This window comes from Sciurus vulgaris (genome assembly GCF_902686455.1).
Source record: "Sciurus vulgaris genome assembly, chromosome: 2".
Classification (NCBI taxonomy): Eukaryota; Metazoa; Chordata; class Mammalia; order Rodentia; family Sciuridae; genus Sciurus; species Sciurus vulgaris.
In genome coordinates, this window is record NC_136462.1 from 155,788,139 (window position 1) to 155,806,357 (window position 18,219).

At 40.5% G+C, this 18,219-nt stretch overlaps 1 protein-coding gene across 1 annotated transcript in view; it reads left to right on the forward strand.

Moving 5' to 3' along the window:
* Positions 1-243: 243 nt before the first annotated feature.
* Positions 244-18,219, forward strand: part of NAPB (NSF attachment protein beta) — a 42,644-nt gene continuing 24,668 nt past the window's right edge. Inside the window, exon 1 of the mRNA XM_079126450.1 lies at positions 244-416. Within this exon, the coding sequence (XP_078982576.1) occupies positions 319-416 (98 nt within the window). The 5' untranslated portion in view covers positions 244-318. The remainder of the gene's footprint in view (positions 417-18,219) is intronic.

The window sequence follows — 18,219 nt, forward strand, 5'->3', positions numbered from 1 at the left end:
CCTTTTCCAACTCCGGATTCAAATATTCAAGTCCACCCTGGCTCCGGACACCTCCCTAGGGCCACGCCCCCCGCACCAAAGGTGGGGAGCCAACGGTATAGAAGTCTGGCACCCGACCTTGCCCAGTGCCAGACTTCTGGGCCTTCTGGGAACTGTAGTCGGCGTCTCTCGCGCCTCCGCCGCCATGGCAATGCCTCAGACTACAAATCCCGATAGGCCTTGCGCTCCGCGCTTGCGCGCCAGCGGCCAAGAGCGGGCAAAGGGGCCCCGGGCTCTCCTGAGCCGGCTGAGCAAGCTTTGGTGACTGCGGCGGGCGACATGGACAACGCCGGGAAGGAGCGAGAGGCGGTGCAGTTGATGGCGGAGGCCGAGAAGCGAGTCAAAGCCTCCCACTCTTTTCTCCGAGGGCTGTTCGGGTGAGCAGCAGATGTTTGTTCCGTAAGGAATCTCCGTACCGGGCTCCCTCCCCAGTCCGCAGCCACCGCAGTCCCCCAGTCGCTTCCTGTGTCCCCCAGAACGCACCTAAAAGTCCTCAGCTCCCAAAGCCTTGCAGAAAATCCCCTCAGGTTTCCTGCGTCCCCTTGAGTCCCCTGGAACGCCCCCAAGGTGTTAGGTGACCTCCGGCGAACCCCTTGGGGCTTCCAGCATCCCCCTTGGGCCCCCTAAAACGTTCCAGGAACCTCTGGACCCCACATGCCTTCTAGAGACCCCTTTTGGCCTCCAATGCCACCTTGAGTTCTCTAGAAGGCGCCGAGGGACGCTACGCGCCCTCTGGATACCCTCCTCTGGCCCTCAGTGTCTCCCTGGGTTCTCGAGAGTGAACCCAGGGCCCTATATGACCTCCGGAGAATCCCCTCGGATACCAACAGCACCGGAGCATTCTGGAGGACCAGGGAGACCCTTCTAGGACCCCCAGTGCCTCCCTGAATCCTCCTAAACGCCCCCAGGACCCTCTGACCCCACGCTCTCTGCAGAGACCCCTTGCGTCCTTAAACTGCGCATAGGGGGCTCCAGTCCCCGCGCACATTTCAGAGCCCCGGATGGGCCCGGCTCTCAGAGTCCCCAGGACCTTTTAGGTGCCCTTAACCGCCCCACGCCCCCCGAGACCCCTTAGAGTTTTCCCAGAGACCAAGCATTCCTGGAAACCCCCAGAACGCCCCAGAAGCTCTCAGCCACCGCCTGCCCTCCAGAGACCTCCAGGCATTCCCGCCACCCCCATTTTCCTCCGTCCCGGAGGTGACCGCGCGCTGGTGGCCAACACCGCCTCAAGGGGCAAAGGACCCCACCGGTGTGGTGGGTGGGATTTGTGCTTTTGACCACCGTGAAGCCCACACTGGATAGTGGCGTCGGGGGAGGGGCGGACCGGGGACTCATTCTGTCGCCTGCCCAAGAGTCTGGTGGCCATCCGCGGGGGTGCAGTGGTTGGAGCCCCCATTCCAGCGATTGGACTCCCGCTGGCCTCGACCCAGAGACCTTGTGCCCAGTGGTCATGTAGTAGATGCATTTCTTCAGCATAGTATTTTTCCTTTGCCAAAGATTTATAGCCAGGGCCTCCTGTTTGATTAAGGATAACGCAGCCCTTATTTTAAGTCATCATCTTTTGGGAATCCTGTTAATTTCCTATAATTCTTCCACGCTGTCCTCGGGAAGGTTTTATTTGGACCTCTTAAAAAGCCTGAGGTTGCACTGACAGCTTGTTAAGAAACCTGGGCTGTTGATTCTGTGAATGATTCAGCTGTTTAGGATGACAGTGGCAGAAATTTTGTGAGTGCATGTTTTCTTTTTTCCTTTTGAAAATGAAAAATCCTCTGCCATCACCAAGAGCCAGTTTTTATTCTTGAGAAGGACCAGTGGTACATGTTTAGCCATTGCATTATTAGAGACAATTTTATTTTTATACAAATTCAATTGAGACTCTTCGTTTAGAAAATACACTCAATGGGTTTTGACTTCTTTTGCCAACCTGGTTCTATACAGTGCCTAGTATTGCGGCCTGCAAAGATGCATGAAGAAAAGGGTCCCTGTCCTCAAGGACACAGCATAGCTGGTTTCTAAATCTCTCGTGACATGTAGATTGAAGATATGGCTATAAATTATATATTTTATTTCCCCTCTTAAGTTATAAAGAGTATTGATTCGTGTTTGATGCTAATGGCAAACAATAACACTTTTTATCGATTCACAAAACATTTAAAATTTATTCAGATAAAATTTAATGTCATAGCACCTCACACTGGGAGGTGGCAGTGTATTTCAAATCAGGAGTGTCTACTTGGCAGAAGAAAAAGCGTGACAGTGCTGAATGCTTGTCTCAGGACAACATTCCATTGGGTCAAGAGGTATTTTTGTTGTGTTGGAAAAGTAGGTCAAATCTTGAGCCAAAAATCCTAAAAAGTGTTTTGAAGAACCTTTTTGTTTTTAAAGAAACATCTTTTTGGCTGTTGTTGCCCTGCGTCATTGTCAGGCCATATAGAAAGACTTCATTCATACTCAGTTGGCACAAAAGCCTTTGCCTTCTGTGTCTGACATAAATTCAGCTGGTCAATTTATTATCCTAGCTTTGAGACCTGGTTTGCTTTTCTGTGCCTCAGTCTCTGCTATAAGATGGGGATATGACTAGTATATGCCCTAATTTGTGAGGGTCAGTGAGTTTATGTTTGTAAAACTTTTAGACTATGGATTTTGGAGATGATGATTACGGGAAATGAATTTGCATATTTATCAAAACTTAAAATATTGTCAGATTCAGTTATTTAGCAAGGAAGCAAAGGGCCAAATGAATTAATTGACTTCCAGGATTTCAGAGCCAAAGACTTGATCATTGACCCTTTAATGAAATAAATACCTGAAAAATCTTTTAACCACGTAAAGTACCATGAAAGTGTTATTTATATTCTGGTGATTGTGTTATATCCAGTAATATTTGGTTCCTGAAAAGTTCTGAAAAAGAAGAGTATTTGAGTCCCATGAGTTTTAGTACTATATAATTACTCAAAGTAAAAACTAGATATAATTTCTCTGTTACAATGGGAAGACTGAGATTTTACATCAATTTTAAATGTTTAGAGTCCTTTTTTTATATGTGGCATCACATGCTCTTGTCATCACCTTTCTGGGCTGGAATATGTATCACTCTACCCTGACTCCTCCCCATTATCCATTATTTAAAATAGTATAGTCTGTGGGGGATGGAAGGGAGGCAAGAATGGAGGAAGGAGGGAAAAGAGGGGTGGGAGGGGTGGAGAGGAAGGAAAAAATAACAGAATGAATCAAACCCCATTACCCTATGTAAATGTATGCTTACACAAATGGTATGCCTCTACTTCATATACAGAGAAATAAGATGTACCCCATTTGTTAACAATAAAAAATAAAGAAAAAAAATAGTATAGTCTGTCTCCCTGTCATACTCCTTAATTAACCACACAGAATTAACAAAACACACTGTATTGACCTGAATGTCATCAGAGCACACTATTTAAGAACAGATCAGGTAGTGCTTTCAAAGGGACAAGTATTATTTTGAAGATGTGGAACTTATTACAAGGTGCTTGGCATATTGCAGGTTTCACATGTCACACATATTCTTAATATCCTAACTGCAGCTTAAAGCCTTTCATTAGTTCACCTCCTCCTTCACTCAGTGTTTATCCCCCACCCACACTGTTTTTTTTTGTAGCCGTACTGTATTCTCAGTGCTTTTCCATAACTCTTGTATTTTTGTAGCTTTTAGTAAAATTAGATGAAAATATGCATCAATACAAGAAAGCATCAAATAATTTTTCTTTGTGTAATGCACAAATCCTATGACTTGTCTGCTTGGTAGGCAAAGTGTCCGTGTTCTTTCCCAGAAGATTCCCCTTTCCCCCCACCTGCAATACCCCCACAGTTGACAAGGGATGCAAAATTGCATGAAACTACTGTTACTAGTATCATTTTTCTGCTTAACTGCATGTTAGTTAAATAGTAATGTTTTCGTAGCTGTGGAGTCAAACCTTACTTTTTCTGAAAGAATTGTATTGTCATTTAGTTTGTTACCCAAAATCAGCTATGGAATTTTGTAGTTAATTTCAAATTCTAATTTAGAATCTTAATGAATTACTAGTATGATTTTAAATTGGCCTGAGTCTGACAGTAAGAGTTTTGAATTCCAGAGACCTCCTAACAAGTTTATCATCTTGATGCTAGGAGACCATAGATTGAGGACAAGCAACCTTCTTAATGCAGGTCAAGAGGTGCTTGCCAGCCATGGTGGTGCATGCCTGTAATCCCAGAGGCTCCAGAGGCTGAAGGAGGAGGATTGAGTTCAAAGCCAGCCTCAGCAAAAGTGAGGCGTTAAGCAACTCAGTGAGACCCTGACTCTAAATGAAATACAAAATAGGACTGGGGATGTGGCTTAGTGGTTGAGTGCCCCTAAGTACAATCCCCTGAACCAAAAAAAAAAAAAAAAAAAGAAAAAGAAAAGAGAAAGAAATTGGGGCTTTAGAATTAAGACAATGGAAAGATGTTCCTGATGATTAATGCTATCTTCCCCTTTTTTTAATCTCAGAGGTTCTCAATCTCAGGTTATTTTGAAAACAAAACAAAAACCTAAAAATCTGCCAGGATCCATGTAAATTTAATGAAGGGCCTTACAACCTATGAGGTATTTGTAAAAATTGGGAATATTTCTTAAGCGTTGTAGGCTCTGATCAGTATTCTTCACTAGGCTTTTTCAAATGAAGATTGTGTATCCAAGTTTTTCCACAATATAGTGGGCCATGTGGTAGCCTTCATAAACCTTTTAGATCTTTCCCAAGTTATGATTCATATTCAAATGTAGATTGAACTTTTTAAAAATCATTAGTTTCAAATTGATTTATAGAGACAAGTGATATAGTATAAGCAATACATATATATTTCTTATAATGTAAGAACTAGGATAATCTACATATTGGATATTTTTTATATGTTATAGAATAACATATTCTAGAAATAGAATACCCATTATATATGGGAATGCAAAGGACGGACTTTGACTCGCATTTACTATTTTGGTGAACATCGCCTAGTAGGTCATACTCGGAGCTTCTGATTTTTTAGCTTTCAAATGGGCAGAGGGACAAGAGTTGTTGGGATTGAATGAGGTATGAGAATGCTTAGTAAACCGCACAGAGCTTATTACTGTTCATTATAATCATTTAGTTGTCTGATTTTATGTCAAGTTACAGTTTGGATATAAAATGATAAATTGTCTGCAGTGGCCTTTTTTCTGTTTGCAGCTTTGTGTTGTTTGTTGTATCTCTCATTTTGGAAGATCTGTTTGGAAGAGGTGGTACACAGTGATGGTGTGTGGCTCCTTGGGAGTCTATTCTGTTTTGTTGGTGTAGAGACTGAGTATATTAATGTTAATACAAATCCTGATTTTTTTTTTTTCCCTTTAAGAGCAAAGGGTATATCATAGTAGCTGCACATGGTAGAAAAGTACAAGTAGTATAAAGGGTTTCAGTTGAACAGTAAAATTCTTCCACACTCTTCCCTTTTCTTAATCCCCAGAAGTAGCCATTTTTAACTTTCTCTTTTTCATTCTTCTGATGGTTACCATCATAATTCTAAAAAATTTCAGAACACTTCTACTTATAATTTCTTCATCAGTATCTATGATTATGCTGAAAATGATAAGGAATTTACTGAAATTTACATGGTCTTCCATTTCTCCTTTGACCTTCTGATTTTACTTAGAAAAAAGTAAAATCTTAGTTGATTTTCAATCTCCAAATATTACCTTTAAGTATATAAATAATATTTAAACCTGTAATTCTGAATCTGTGCTGATTAATGAGCGTCCAGGACACTGGATTACCCTAGCTAGTTCTAGGAGACTTTACATGTTATTTTTAGACCTTTACATTGTGTTCATTTGATTAGATGATAAAGTCAGTATTTTGTACCTTCAAATAATTTTTAGTGACTAATACAGTCACAGTAAAGAAATTGGAAGTAAAATTTTAGAATAATTATTTCTGTATTTAAATGGATCTTAGTGTAAATAATAACTTAATTGAAATTTAATAAATCAATATTTTCTTAGATTAAATTATTTTTTCATGGTAAGCAAGTATCTTGTTGATCCTGTTTTATTGGGTGGTTCCATTAGACGTTAGTGTTGTATTTTGAAGCCCTTTTCAGTATCTATGAGGCTAAACCTATTGCTCTTTTAGAGGTACTGATGTGGTCATTAATGGTAGCCTCATTTTGAGCTATTCTTGCTTTCCTACAATAAACCTTTCTGAATCCTACTATATTATTTTTTAATGAGTTCTGTTGGATTTTGATTTTAAATATTTTATTTAGATTTTGTCATGAGCAGCAAGGAGGGGTCAATGAGAGTAAATTTGGTCCAAAATCAGTTGGCTTTTATTTGATGCTTTTGTCACACTAATATCACATACAACTTAATCACTAAATTATTATAAGCCCCGAATAAACAAAACTCACTCCTTACTGAGACCCGTTCCTAAGGTCCACTCCTGTGTGATGTGTCTTGAGTCCAAGGGCAGCGACTCCCAGAGGTCAGCCAGGAAGACAGCTCAGGATATCTCGCTGGGGAAGTCTCTCGGGCCAGAATCCTGATTGGCAAGGACGGTTGGGCAGCGAGGTCACGGCAGGCAGGCCAGGCAGAGATATCTCAGGTAGGATGCACACAGGCAGCTCCGCTGTCACTTCACAGGGACATCTCGGTCATGGTCAGGATGATGGATGGTCCATCAAGCAACGAGCAAGTCAGTGAGTCCCCTTCAGGCTTGGCGCAACACTGGTGTCATTGATGTAAAACGGGGGCTGGAGCTAGGCTCATCATGAGTCCTTTTAAACCCTTTTTATCAGACCCTGGCAGCCGGTCTTGGTCCAAGGGAAGTAGGTTATCTTACTCGGGGACAGTTGTATGTGTCTCCAACTTGGGGGCAACGTCAATCTTATCTTGGGGCAACACCACATCATTACCTCATTATAGCACAGAGCACTCAAGTTATTTTTTTGCAAGTTACACAGCACAAGTTGTTTTTTGCAAGTTATGCAGCACAGAATAAACAAGTTGTTTTTTTGCAAGTTACGCAGCACACAGAATGTCACACATTTAACTTTGCTCCTTACGGATTTGTTTTACTTAACAATTTTTTGATGTATAGTCTTTATCAGGTTGAAGTGTTGGTGTTACAGGTGCCTCCCAAAAAGAATGTAGGAGCCAGGTGTGATGGTGCATGCCTGTAAACTAGGCAGCTCAGGAGGCTGAGGCAGGAGGATTGAGAATGCAAAGCCAACCTCAGCAACTCACTGGGACCCCAAGCAACTCAGTGAGACCCTGTCTCTAAATAAAAATTTTAAAAGGACTGGGGATGTGGCTCAGTGGTTGAGTACCCCTGAGGTTTAATCACTGGTGCAAAAAAATAAAATAAGATAGAATGTAGGAGTATAATCCACTTATTGTGAAACCATTGAGCATTTTGTGGTATTTCTTTGATAACTTTTTCTTCTTTGAAATTTAGAGTGTTTAACTTTTCTATTTGTACTGAGGTATGTTTTGATAACTCCTAAGCATTTTCCTAGGAAATTTTTCATAAAGGTTTTTAAAAATTTACTTGCAGATTTCTGAAAATGTTCTGTTTCAACAGTTCTTTCCTTCTTGCCATTCTTAGTTTTGTATTTGTGCTTTCCTCTTTTCCCTTGATTCTTTCCATCCTTTTTCTCTAATTAATATTTTGATTTATTCCACTGGTTTCATGTCTTCTGCCTTACTAAGTTCTGCTTTACCTTCATTATTTTATTTCCACTTTATTTGACATTTTTTGGTTTTCCTTCAGGCTCTTTTTTGGGTATAGATATTAATTTGCTGTTTCTATATTATTATTATGGATCCAAATACTTGTAGTTTTATTTACATTTGTGGCTATTTAAAACTACTTTAATTGTACACAACTGTAGATCCGTATGTATGATGTCTGATGTCTTCATTTTGATTTGTTTCCCCTCTGAACCAAGAGTTATTTAGGGACTTTATTCCAGGCAGAAGAACCTTTTTGTATATTATTATTAACTTCTGGCTTTACTTTGTTATAATTAGAAAACTTCCTTAGATTTTCTTTGCTACCTAATATAAGTTTGTGTTCAGGAATGAGAGAGTGAATATTCTCTTATTAGGGATTGATAGAGATTTGTAAAATTAATTACTGATTATATTGTTTAGGTCTTCCTTGTCTGTATTTATATATCTATCTGATCTGCTTTGGAATAAAGGGAGTGTATTAATGTCGCCTCTGTTTTTTGATTCTTACATCTCTTGTAGTTTCTGATTTATGAAAGTGACTACTGTTTTTGGTACATACATATTTATAACTAAAGTAATTTCATTAATTTTATGTTTAGCATTATGAAGTGAACTTTATTCCATTTAATGCTTTGGAGCTCAGATTCTACTTTGTCTGATTCCAATAGCAATCTCTGCTTTCTTGTAGTTTGTATTTGCCTGCTTTAGGACTGTATTATGTAAGAGGATCATAACATTATTCGTTCCATTGCCACATGCTCTGTTCTGCTTGGCTCCCTCTCCCCTGGGAGCCTATGATGACCATGTGACTGAACTGAGGAAGTATCAGTGGAAGAGACAGGTGCTCCTTCTGATCAAAAGTGCAGGGAATACCCGGGCAGCTGCCATGGGTTCCCCCCATAAGAAAATAAGAAGATATCCCAGATAACTGCTTTCCAGAATAGAGAATGGTGACCCTTAGAGAAAGGACCAGTAGCCACATCACCCTGCAGTAACCAGTACACTGAGCAAGAGACACCTTTGGGAGATGTTGGGGTTATTTGTTGTGACAAATCTAAGTCAATTGATATATTTGGTATACTTTTGGCTATTTTAAGTGTTACAGAATGACTTTTAGTTTTGTCCCTTGTACTGAACATGGAGTTGAGTTTTATTTTAAGAGCAAATCTGAAAACCTGTTTCAGTGGATATTTTTTCCTCCCTTCTACTGGGTCTTTTGGCTTTTTGTGTATCCTCAATATCACTTTTTCGCCTATTCTTTTTTCCCTTCATTTCATTTTCATTCACTTGGCTGTTTTCATTTTTCTCCTCTATAACAGTAGAACCTGTTCTCTGAGGTATAACAAAGATTTCACTTCTAAGATGATTTTATCCTTTTCTCTTTCAAGAATTTATAACAAAACTTCATCTTATTTTTTGTGTATTTCTGGTCTGAGAGTTTTTAGATTTTTACTTTTATGACGTATTTATATCTGCAAAAATTTTTTAAATATTTAAATCACATGAAGTGATGTTTTCCTCTGCTTTGTGGTTGTTATGGGAAGTACATTTTTGTCAGCTGCAGTTTTCCATCTTCTTAGATATTAGCTTCGTATGAATACTGCTTCTTTTTTCTGTTTAATGTTGCCAAGTTTCCTGGGCCTACATTAGCACAGGTTTTTATGATGGGAAGTTGAGGGGGTTGAGTTATTTCATAGAGTCTGAGTTTGCCCTTTTCTGTTAGTACAATTAAATGCAATTTCTGTGCTGAACAGTGTTATATGGAGCAGTGGGTAGAGGCTTGGTCCGTTTTCCAGTTCTGTGATGCTCCTTTCTTTTGGAAAGATTCTGAATTCATCTCCATTGCTTACATTCCTTCCTTTCACTGCAAAGCCTCATAAATCAACCTCCACTTTGTAAGTTGCCCCCTCTATCTCAGAAGCAGTGTCTTCTGGAGATCGCCACCTTAGCAAAGGCCCTTCCTCATTTGCCAGCTGCAGTGCTCCAACCCTGTAGGTCTCTCTTCTGGTCTTTCCTCACTCTGATGGTCTGACCCCCAGTAAGGAGTACTGTCACTGAACCTTCATTTGAAGGGCTCTTTTGGCCACAAATTCCCTCCTGACTTTAGCAGGAGCTCTGTTGGCTCTGCTGGTTTAGTATTTGTGTATATAGCCAACATTGTCCTTTAGAAATTGAAAAACTCATCAATTATTTTTTAAAGGTTGAAATTCAACTCCAAGATTTAATTTTTATAAAGATTAAAATTTACTGTTGGCAACCATTTGGCTATGTAACAGCCATTTCTGTTTACCTAATAGTTGCTACTCTTAGCTTTCTTATGTATTTATCTTGGTTTTATTTTATTACTGGATCCAGTCTATAAATATTTCCCTCCGTAAGAAAAATGACTGCTCTATCTATCAAGCTGAAGCATTGTAACTGTTGCCAAAATGAAGTCCAGCTAGCTTTGACATACCTGTTCTCATCTACTATTTTTAGGAAATTATGCTTCCACACAGGTGCTTTTGTTAGACAGTCCTTAAATGTCTCAGATTGTTTCCTGTGTCTGAGAATTTATAATTATTTTTTTCTTACGTTGGTAAAGTGAAAAGCTCTCAGAATTGAATCCAAGAATCCAAGACATAGCACCGAAAGCTGCTCACCTCACTGACAGTGCTGGCTGCAGGGCAGGTAGTGTTTTTCTTCCCATCTTCATCCTGATTGCTCATGGGAACAGGCAGCAAAGTCAGGTCCCTGGGCCTTTCTGCTATCTTGAGTTTCTGTATCATCAGTTTAATGAAAAAACAAAGCAACTTGCAAAAACTGCCTCAAGTCTTATGGAAACAATTTTAAGAATTCACATTAGCATTCTGGAGAGTCTCCCTCCTGCCTACCTCTTTAAAACATGTATTTGTATTTTTAATTTATACTTAGAATTGTACAATATGACATTGCAGTACATATAGACAATAGATTAGAGTAATTCCATATCTATCACCTTAAAAATTTATCCTTATGTCAGAACATTCAAATTCCTCTCTATTAGCTATTTTGAAAGAGTTAAACCCTACTTAGCTGCAGAACATACGAAGTTATTCCTCCTATCCACCTGTACGCCATTAACCATCCTTTCTCCATTCTTACCCTTCTCAATCTCTGATAACCACTGTCGTACTCTGCACTCCTGTGATATCAACATTTTAGCATTTTGCTTCTACATATAAAGAGAACACATGCTATTAATCTTTCTGTGCCTGACTGACTAAATTTACTGGCCTAGTTTCATCTATATTGCTGCAGATGACAGAATTTCTTTCTTTTTTATGGTAGAACAGTATTCCATTGTGTGTGTCTACCGCATTTTCTTTATCCATTCATCTATTGATGGACACCTGGGTTGATTCCATATCTTGCCTTCTGCCTTTATTTACAGTGTTCCCCTGGGGCCACTATCTCCCCTGCTGCAGAAATTTCTACTTTTTCTATCTCATAAAGGAAACTAGACTCTTTAGAAATATATTAAATCCAGAAATAAAATAATCAGTGTAATTTACAGAAATAAAGCATCATCTGAAAATAAATTGCACTTGGAATTGATACTATCACCAAATAAATACTTCTATATGGCAGAGGCATTTTTAAACAAATTTTGAATTTGTTTCTCCACTTCTGAATACTTAACTATATTTTCTTATTGTTTTGAGGGGCACATGGAAAACTTTTTAAAAACTAGTGTGGACAGGTTCTTTCACCCAGGCAGGCACTAAGCAGTTAGCATTGTCACTGTGGCCTGGACAGTCCCTATGCTGGTCCTTAAACCCAGAGATCATTCTAGTGGCTAAGGAGACACTGTTGGTAAAGTAATGAAGAGGAGAAACTATCCTGTATGGTAGGGTACCCCGCCTTGCCCCAGGCACTACTAACAGTAATTCCTGTTTTCAGTTCTTTGATATGGTTTGACATTCCTTCAGGGTATCCTGATGATAGAGCTGAATTTTTTCTCTGGTTCTACATGCACATCATCACAATGCTGTCATTGTTATCTTTTGAGATATTTCTACTTTAATGTCTTGTGATTTTAGAGGCATTTTTATTTCTGCCTCTGCAGTTGTCACCTTTTTCTTTCTGGTACATCTCATTATGTGTGTGCCATTAATTCCCACCCATCTACTTTCTTATCTCCCTCCTCTCACCTGCAGTTTTAAAATAGTGTGTATTATACTTGCCAGTGTGATACAGTGCTCCAAAACAATGATTACTCAGGATGGGGGAAACTCAAGACTTAAAGAGTATTTGAGAATTAATTGGTCTTGACAGCTCTGTTCACTGGCCTCTGTTGGGACATACTGAACGTGGTGAGGTTGAATGTGCTCTCTCAGACTGCCTCTGTCCCTGAGTTTGATATTTTTTCCTCAGCATTTTGACCTCTCAGTGGACAAGGTATTTCCCTCCTGAAATATGGCACATGTTGAGCTCAATCAGGTGTTTGCTCAATAAGCATGATCAAAAAGAGGGAATCTGCCTTGCCCCTGAAATTGAGGGGTCTATTCCACTAGAGCTGCAGGGTGATGTTGGTTCCTGTGTAGCTGGTCAGTGTTTTCCTTTCATGGTGAAGAAAGCATTTTCTTCTTCAAGGTCAGAACTCTATAATACCAAAAAACAGTTAATTTAGCTTTCTATAAGTCAATTTAGTGCCATGTAGTTACATTATACTACTTTATAAGATAGATTGTCCCACACAATCTCATTTCTATTTTCAAGATCAACCCCTCTGTGAGACTCTACATAACAATTTGTTGAATTATTTGAATTTGAATTCTGAATATTTGTTCTTAAAACTTAAAAAATTAGCTTTCATATGTATAAAACAATTTCAAAAAATACATTTTTCTATGGGATTTTACAGTTTATATTCTGTTTAGAACAAGGGAGTCTTCTCTGGTGTTTTTAAAGTGAAGCTACTTCCATTTCAGGAGGGGCAAGCATCTCTTGGACTAGCAGGATTCATTTAGTATTTTTATAGCAATCACTAAATTTTAAGCCAAGAGTTAGCCTGTACTGCTGTCCTAGGCTGGTGACCACTGTGGGCCATTGACCTCCAGATACCATTTTCTCTTCTGTAAAATGGAAATGGTGTCTTTTGTGATTGTTGAAATAATGAAAATGACATATATGAAAATATCAGTTATAAAACCTAGCATAATGTACAAGTTTTATTATTCTTAGCTATGTCTATCTCTGAAAATAATGTTACAGTGGTCCACTTTCTTTTTGAATATAGCCCTTGCTGCTCTGAGGCTTATTTTTAAAAGAACTTTTTTTTCTCCCTTCTCCCCTCTCCCCGTCCCTAGCAAGATTAGGGAGAAAGTGTTATCTTTTTTTCTTCCCCTAGTTTTTTGTCCTTGAACACACCCACCACAGGAAGAAGATATCTGCCAGAGGATCTAAGAAGTGAATATCTAACATACCATTAGGGCACTCTGGGACCCCTTACCCCAGAGCACACCTGGAATGCAACCTTTGAAGAGTTCCTTTAAAATCCCCCTGTTCCTGAGGGGCAGAAACACAGCCTCTGGGACTGGGAGCCCCCCTGGGTTTCTCCTTTGCTAGCAAAACAATAAACCTTATTTTTCCTTTTTCTCAAAATCGTGTCCTCGTTATTAAATTGGCATGAATTGGCATCAGAAATAAGGACTGAGCTTTCAATAACATAATAGGATAATGTACATTTTAATTAAACTAGTTTTATTTAGAATCTTTAATAAGAATGATTGCACTGTAATTACCGTTCAAGATTTCTGGTACTCTGTAGAAAAAAGATAACAACCAAGTGGCTTGTTTTCCTTAGCTCTAGGGAGCTATGGCTAAGATTGAGAAGACTCTCATATTAGGAACTTTCCATTGAGGAAACCTATTGGCTAATTGTTTCTTTAAATGTAGATTTGAAATGGAGAAAAAAAGGGACGTGAAAGAAAGCTTTTCTTATTGTGATGCATCCTTTTTGGTGTGACTTGTTTCCCACCTGTCATTCATGGTGTAACATAACCCCTAAAGGTTTTGGGGGAGCGGGGAGCAGTTTTATTTAGATACAGTTCATATACCAAATTATTTACCCATTTAAAGTATATAATTCAGGGACTTTCTTTTTTTTCTTTTCTTTTTTTTTTTTTTTTCCATATCCAGAGTTCTGCAATCATCACAACAATTTTAGAACATCTTACCTCCAAAAGAAACAGTGTGCCCACTAGCTGTCATTCATAAACACATACCTTTCATCAACACCACCAGCTCTGGTATGTCAGTCTGTTTTGTGCTGCTGTATAATACCTGAGGCTGGGTAACTTTACAAAGAGCAGAAAATTTTATCTCAATATTATGGAGACTGGGAAGTGCATAGGGTATCTGAGTCCTTGCTGTGTCCTCATATGACAGAAGAGTGAAAGAGAGAGAACCCACTCACACAAGCCCTTTCTGTAGTGAACTAATCCATCGTATAGCAGCTTAGTTTATTCATCATGAATTTAACAAAAGCTCGGTCCTTGTCCTCCAATGCCAGTTTAATAATGAGAATACAGTTTTGAGAAAAAGGAAAAAAGGAGGTTTATTATTTGGCTAGCAAAGGAGAGACACAGGGGACTCCAGAGGCTGTAGTTCTGCCCATCAAAGCAAACTGAAGGCTTTTAAAAAAGGTCTTCAAAGGCTAAAATTCCAGGTGTGCCTTGATGGTGTGTTGAAATTTACTTGTTAATTTGGGAGGTAGTCACTTCCTAGATCTTCTCCTTCCTGTGGAGCACTGATAACTTAAGGTAATCTTGTTCCTCACCCCCAGGTTAGGGAGGGGGAGAGGGAGAAAAAGGAAAAGAAAAACGTATCCTTTTATATAAGCAGCAAGGGCTGTATTCAAAAGGTAAAGTGAACCACTGTTACAATGATCTAAAAAAAATTCATTAGTCTTCATCTCTCCACTTCTGTTGCATTGGGGATTAAGTTCAACATGAGTTTTGGAAGGGACAAAAGCATTCAAACCATAGTACTGGACAACCACTCTGTCTCTAGATTTGCCAGCTGTGGACATTTCATGTGTAAGAACCAGAAACCACTCCGGACGCGGGAACTCACATAAGAGAGTTTATTAAGCAAACAGAGTGTCTCCATGCAGGGTAAGAGAGAAAGTGAGAGGAAAAGAGAGAGAGTGCGCACACAAGAGAGTGAAAAGGAGGAGAGAGCATAAAATCAAGAGGGGGGGGGCGGGAGAGAAATGGTGGGGAGCTCTCCTTAACCAGCCGAATTCCGCGGGGCTTACAGTTGACCAATAAGGCAGAAGGATACTTGCTAGCTGACTGATGAACCAATAGCTAGCTAGGATGTTCACAGACTGACAAGAAGTTGGGAGGCAGGGAAATGACTAGCATAAAGGGCGGGGGAGCAGCTTTATATTATATCATGTAAGTGGAATAGTAATGTAACTGGCTTCTTTCATTTAGTATATTTTTAAGGTTCAACCTTGTTGTAACATGTTTTTTGGAACTACATTCGTTTTCATTGCCAGATGATATTCCATTGTATGTTTATACCACATTTTATGTATCTATTCATCAGTTTGTTGCAGGGCTGGGGCCTTCCAGGAACCTGAGGCAGTGTGAAGGCCCCTCTTGAAACCCCATTTCTTGGGAACAAATCAGAAAGATTACAGACAAGGTGCAGAGTTTATTAGAAGGGATAGGAAAGGGGAAAAGGGGATACTCTCAAAGAAGAAAGTGAGTGGGTCCTCAGAGAGGAGAGGGACAGCCCTCCAGTTTTCTTGGGAGTCCCATTGAAGCCAGGGGACAAAAAGACTCCTCCAGCCTGTTGCTAAGGTGACCTGCCTCAGGAATTGTTCCTCCTGGTAAGGAGTTATAAGAATTGTTAATGGGCTGCTACCTTCCTGGATCATTCCACTTTGGCCCACCATTTGGTTTTATATACAGGATTGGGAGAGGAAAGAGGAGAGATGAGGCGGTAGAGGGCAGGAGAGCAAAGAAAATCTAAAATAGAGGAGCAGGACATCCCACTTCTTTGGATACCAGCTCTGGACCCCGTCTTCCTCCGGGGAGAAGTCCATTTCTATAAAAAGCCTGTTTTAAATAAAACTTGATTTCTACGCTTGCCTTTGTGTTTCTGTGGTGCTCAGTCCGGTATCACCATAGAAGTTTCCAGAGAGTCACACCCAAGTCCATCTCTTTACTTTTGACTGACAGTAGTGATACCTCCGATTACTGATGACGAATTCTACTTCCTCAGGTGTTGGATTATAACAACCAGAGAAAACACAAGCAACAATAGGTGTGGGCAAGGATGTGGGGAAAAAGGTACACTCATACATTGCTGGTGGGGTTGCAAATTAGTGCAGCCACTCTGAAAAGCAGTATGGAGATTCCTCAGAAAGCTTGGAATGGAACCACCATTTGACCCAGCTATCCCACTCCTTGGCCTAAAGGACTTAAAATCAGCATACTACAGAGGTACAGCCACATCAATGTTCATTGCTGCTCAGTTCACCATAGCCAGATTGTAGAACCAACCTAGATGCCCTTCAGTTGATGAATGGATAAAGAAACTGTGGCATATATATACAGTGGAATATTACTCTGCCATGAAGAATGATGCAATTTTGGCATTTGCAGGCTAATGGATGAAATTGGAGAATATCATGCTAAGTGAGATAAGCCAATCTCAAAAAACTAAAGGATGAATGATCTCACTGATAAGCGGATGAGGACATATAATGGGGGGTGGGAGGGGTTAGGGTTAGGTTTAGGGTTAGGGATAAGGAGGGTGGTAAGAATGGAGGAAGGAAGGACTGTATAGAGGGAAAAGAGGGGTGGGAGGGGTGGGGGGAGGGAAAAAATAATGAATCAAACAACATTACCCTATGTAAATTTATGATTACACAAATGGTATGCCTTTACTCCATGTACAAACAGAGAAACATGTATCCCATTTGTTTACAATAAAAAAAAAAGGAAAAAAAAAAACAACCAGAGAAACATGCCAAGGCAAGCTTATATTTAGCAGATTTTATTTAAAAGTAGTAACAGACTTCTCCTGGGAGGGAGAAGGGGGCCAAGGCTGATATTCTAGAGTCCCAAGAAGTGAACGCACCCTACATCTTTTATAGATTAGGGTCTGTCGCTGGCTCTTTGCGGTTCCAAAATCCGTGGATATTTGTCACCACCTGCAGCAACAACTTGCATGGGTCTTATGGGTGGTGGAGTGGAAACTGAGGCACTTCTATCTTTCTTTTTAGTGCACTGCTTTCCTGCTTGTTTGTTTATAGAGGATAGAGGAAATGAGGTTTACTTGCTTTGAGAGGAGAGAGACCCCGCTTATCAGAGAGAAAGAGACTTTTCTTAAGAGAGAAACTTTGAGAGAAAGACAGGCTTTGCTTAGAGCTTAGAGGAAGAGACTTGCTACGCCTTAAAGTCCTGCATCCTGTGAACTAAGGGTACGTCCACCCTGTGCCCTAGTGATGCGTCTCAGTTCTCCGTTCCACGATCTGCCTTCCGCCGCTGCCCCTACTTGCTGCTGTGCCGCTTTTCCCTACTAGCTGCCGTCGCGTGTTTCCTAGCTGCTTTTCCCTGCATGTGTCTTCTACTACTGCTTTTCTGCTACTAGCTGCTTCCGCACGTGTCTTCTGCTGCTGTTTTTCTGCTAATGGCTGCTGTGTGTCTGTCTCACTCCACCTATGCTTATATCACCTCCAGGAGGCGGAGAGCAGGGCCACGCCTCTTATGCAAAGATTAGGCCAGACGCTTGGAGCAGGCAATTAGTGCTGGAGAACACATGCGCATACATTGTGTGCGTGGACAAGAAAATCACCTGAGTGTGCTTATGTCAGTTAACCTCCTCACTGCACATGGCGCAGCCCCCAACAAGGGTCTGCTTCCTTCTTTCTCCCCGATTATCTCTCTCCTTCCTGCCTACTTGACTAGCCCCAGGAGTTGCCGGTGACAGCCAAAAAGGAGAGCTGCAGATGGCACGGGAGGGCCAAAGTGATTCAGGCAGGTAGGGGCCCAGGGGGAATTAATTAGCAACTCCTTGCCTGTAGTCTTGACAAGGACAGGTGAATTTGGTAATCAATGGACTTTTAGATCCTTGACATTCTATTCTGCCAAGGGCAGTCTCCAACTTCCAGATGCAGATGGCTTTCTTGGCCTCCATTCCTGTATTTGACCCAATCCCCTATTCTACACTAACTGCCTATCCCCAATTCTGGCTTCAGTAGGATGAAATCAGACTATGAAGTCCCCACTGCCATGACAACTCTAAGTCACTTTGGGTCCCTGCTGACCAGTCCTAATTGGATCCTATTCTTATAGATTTTTGTGGTTAGGGAGGGCTGGTGGCCAAACAAAAGTGGACAAAAATGACCCAAGGAAGCTTTATTGGAATTTGGCTCT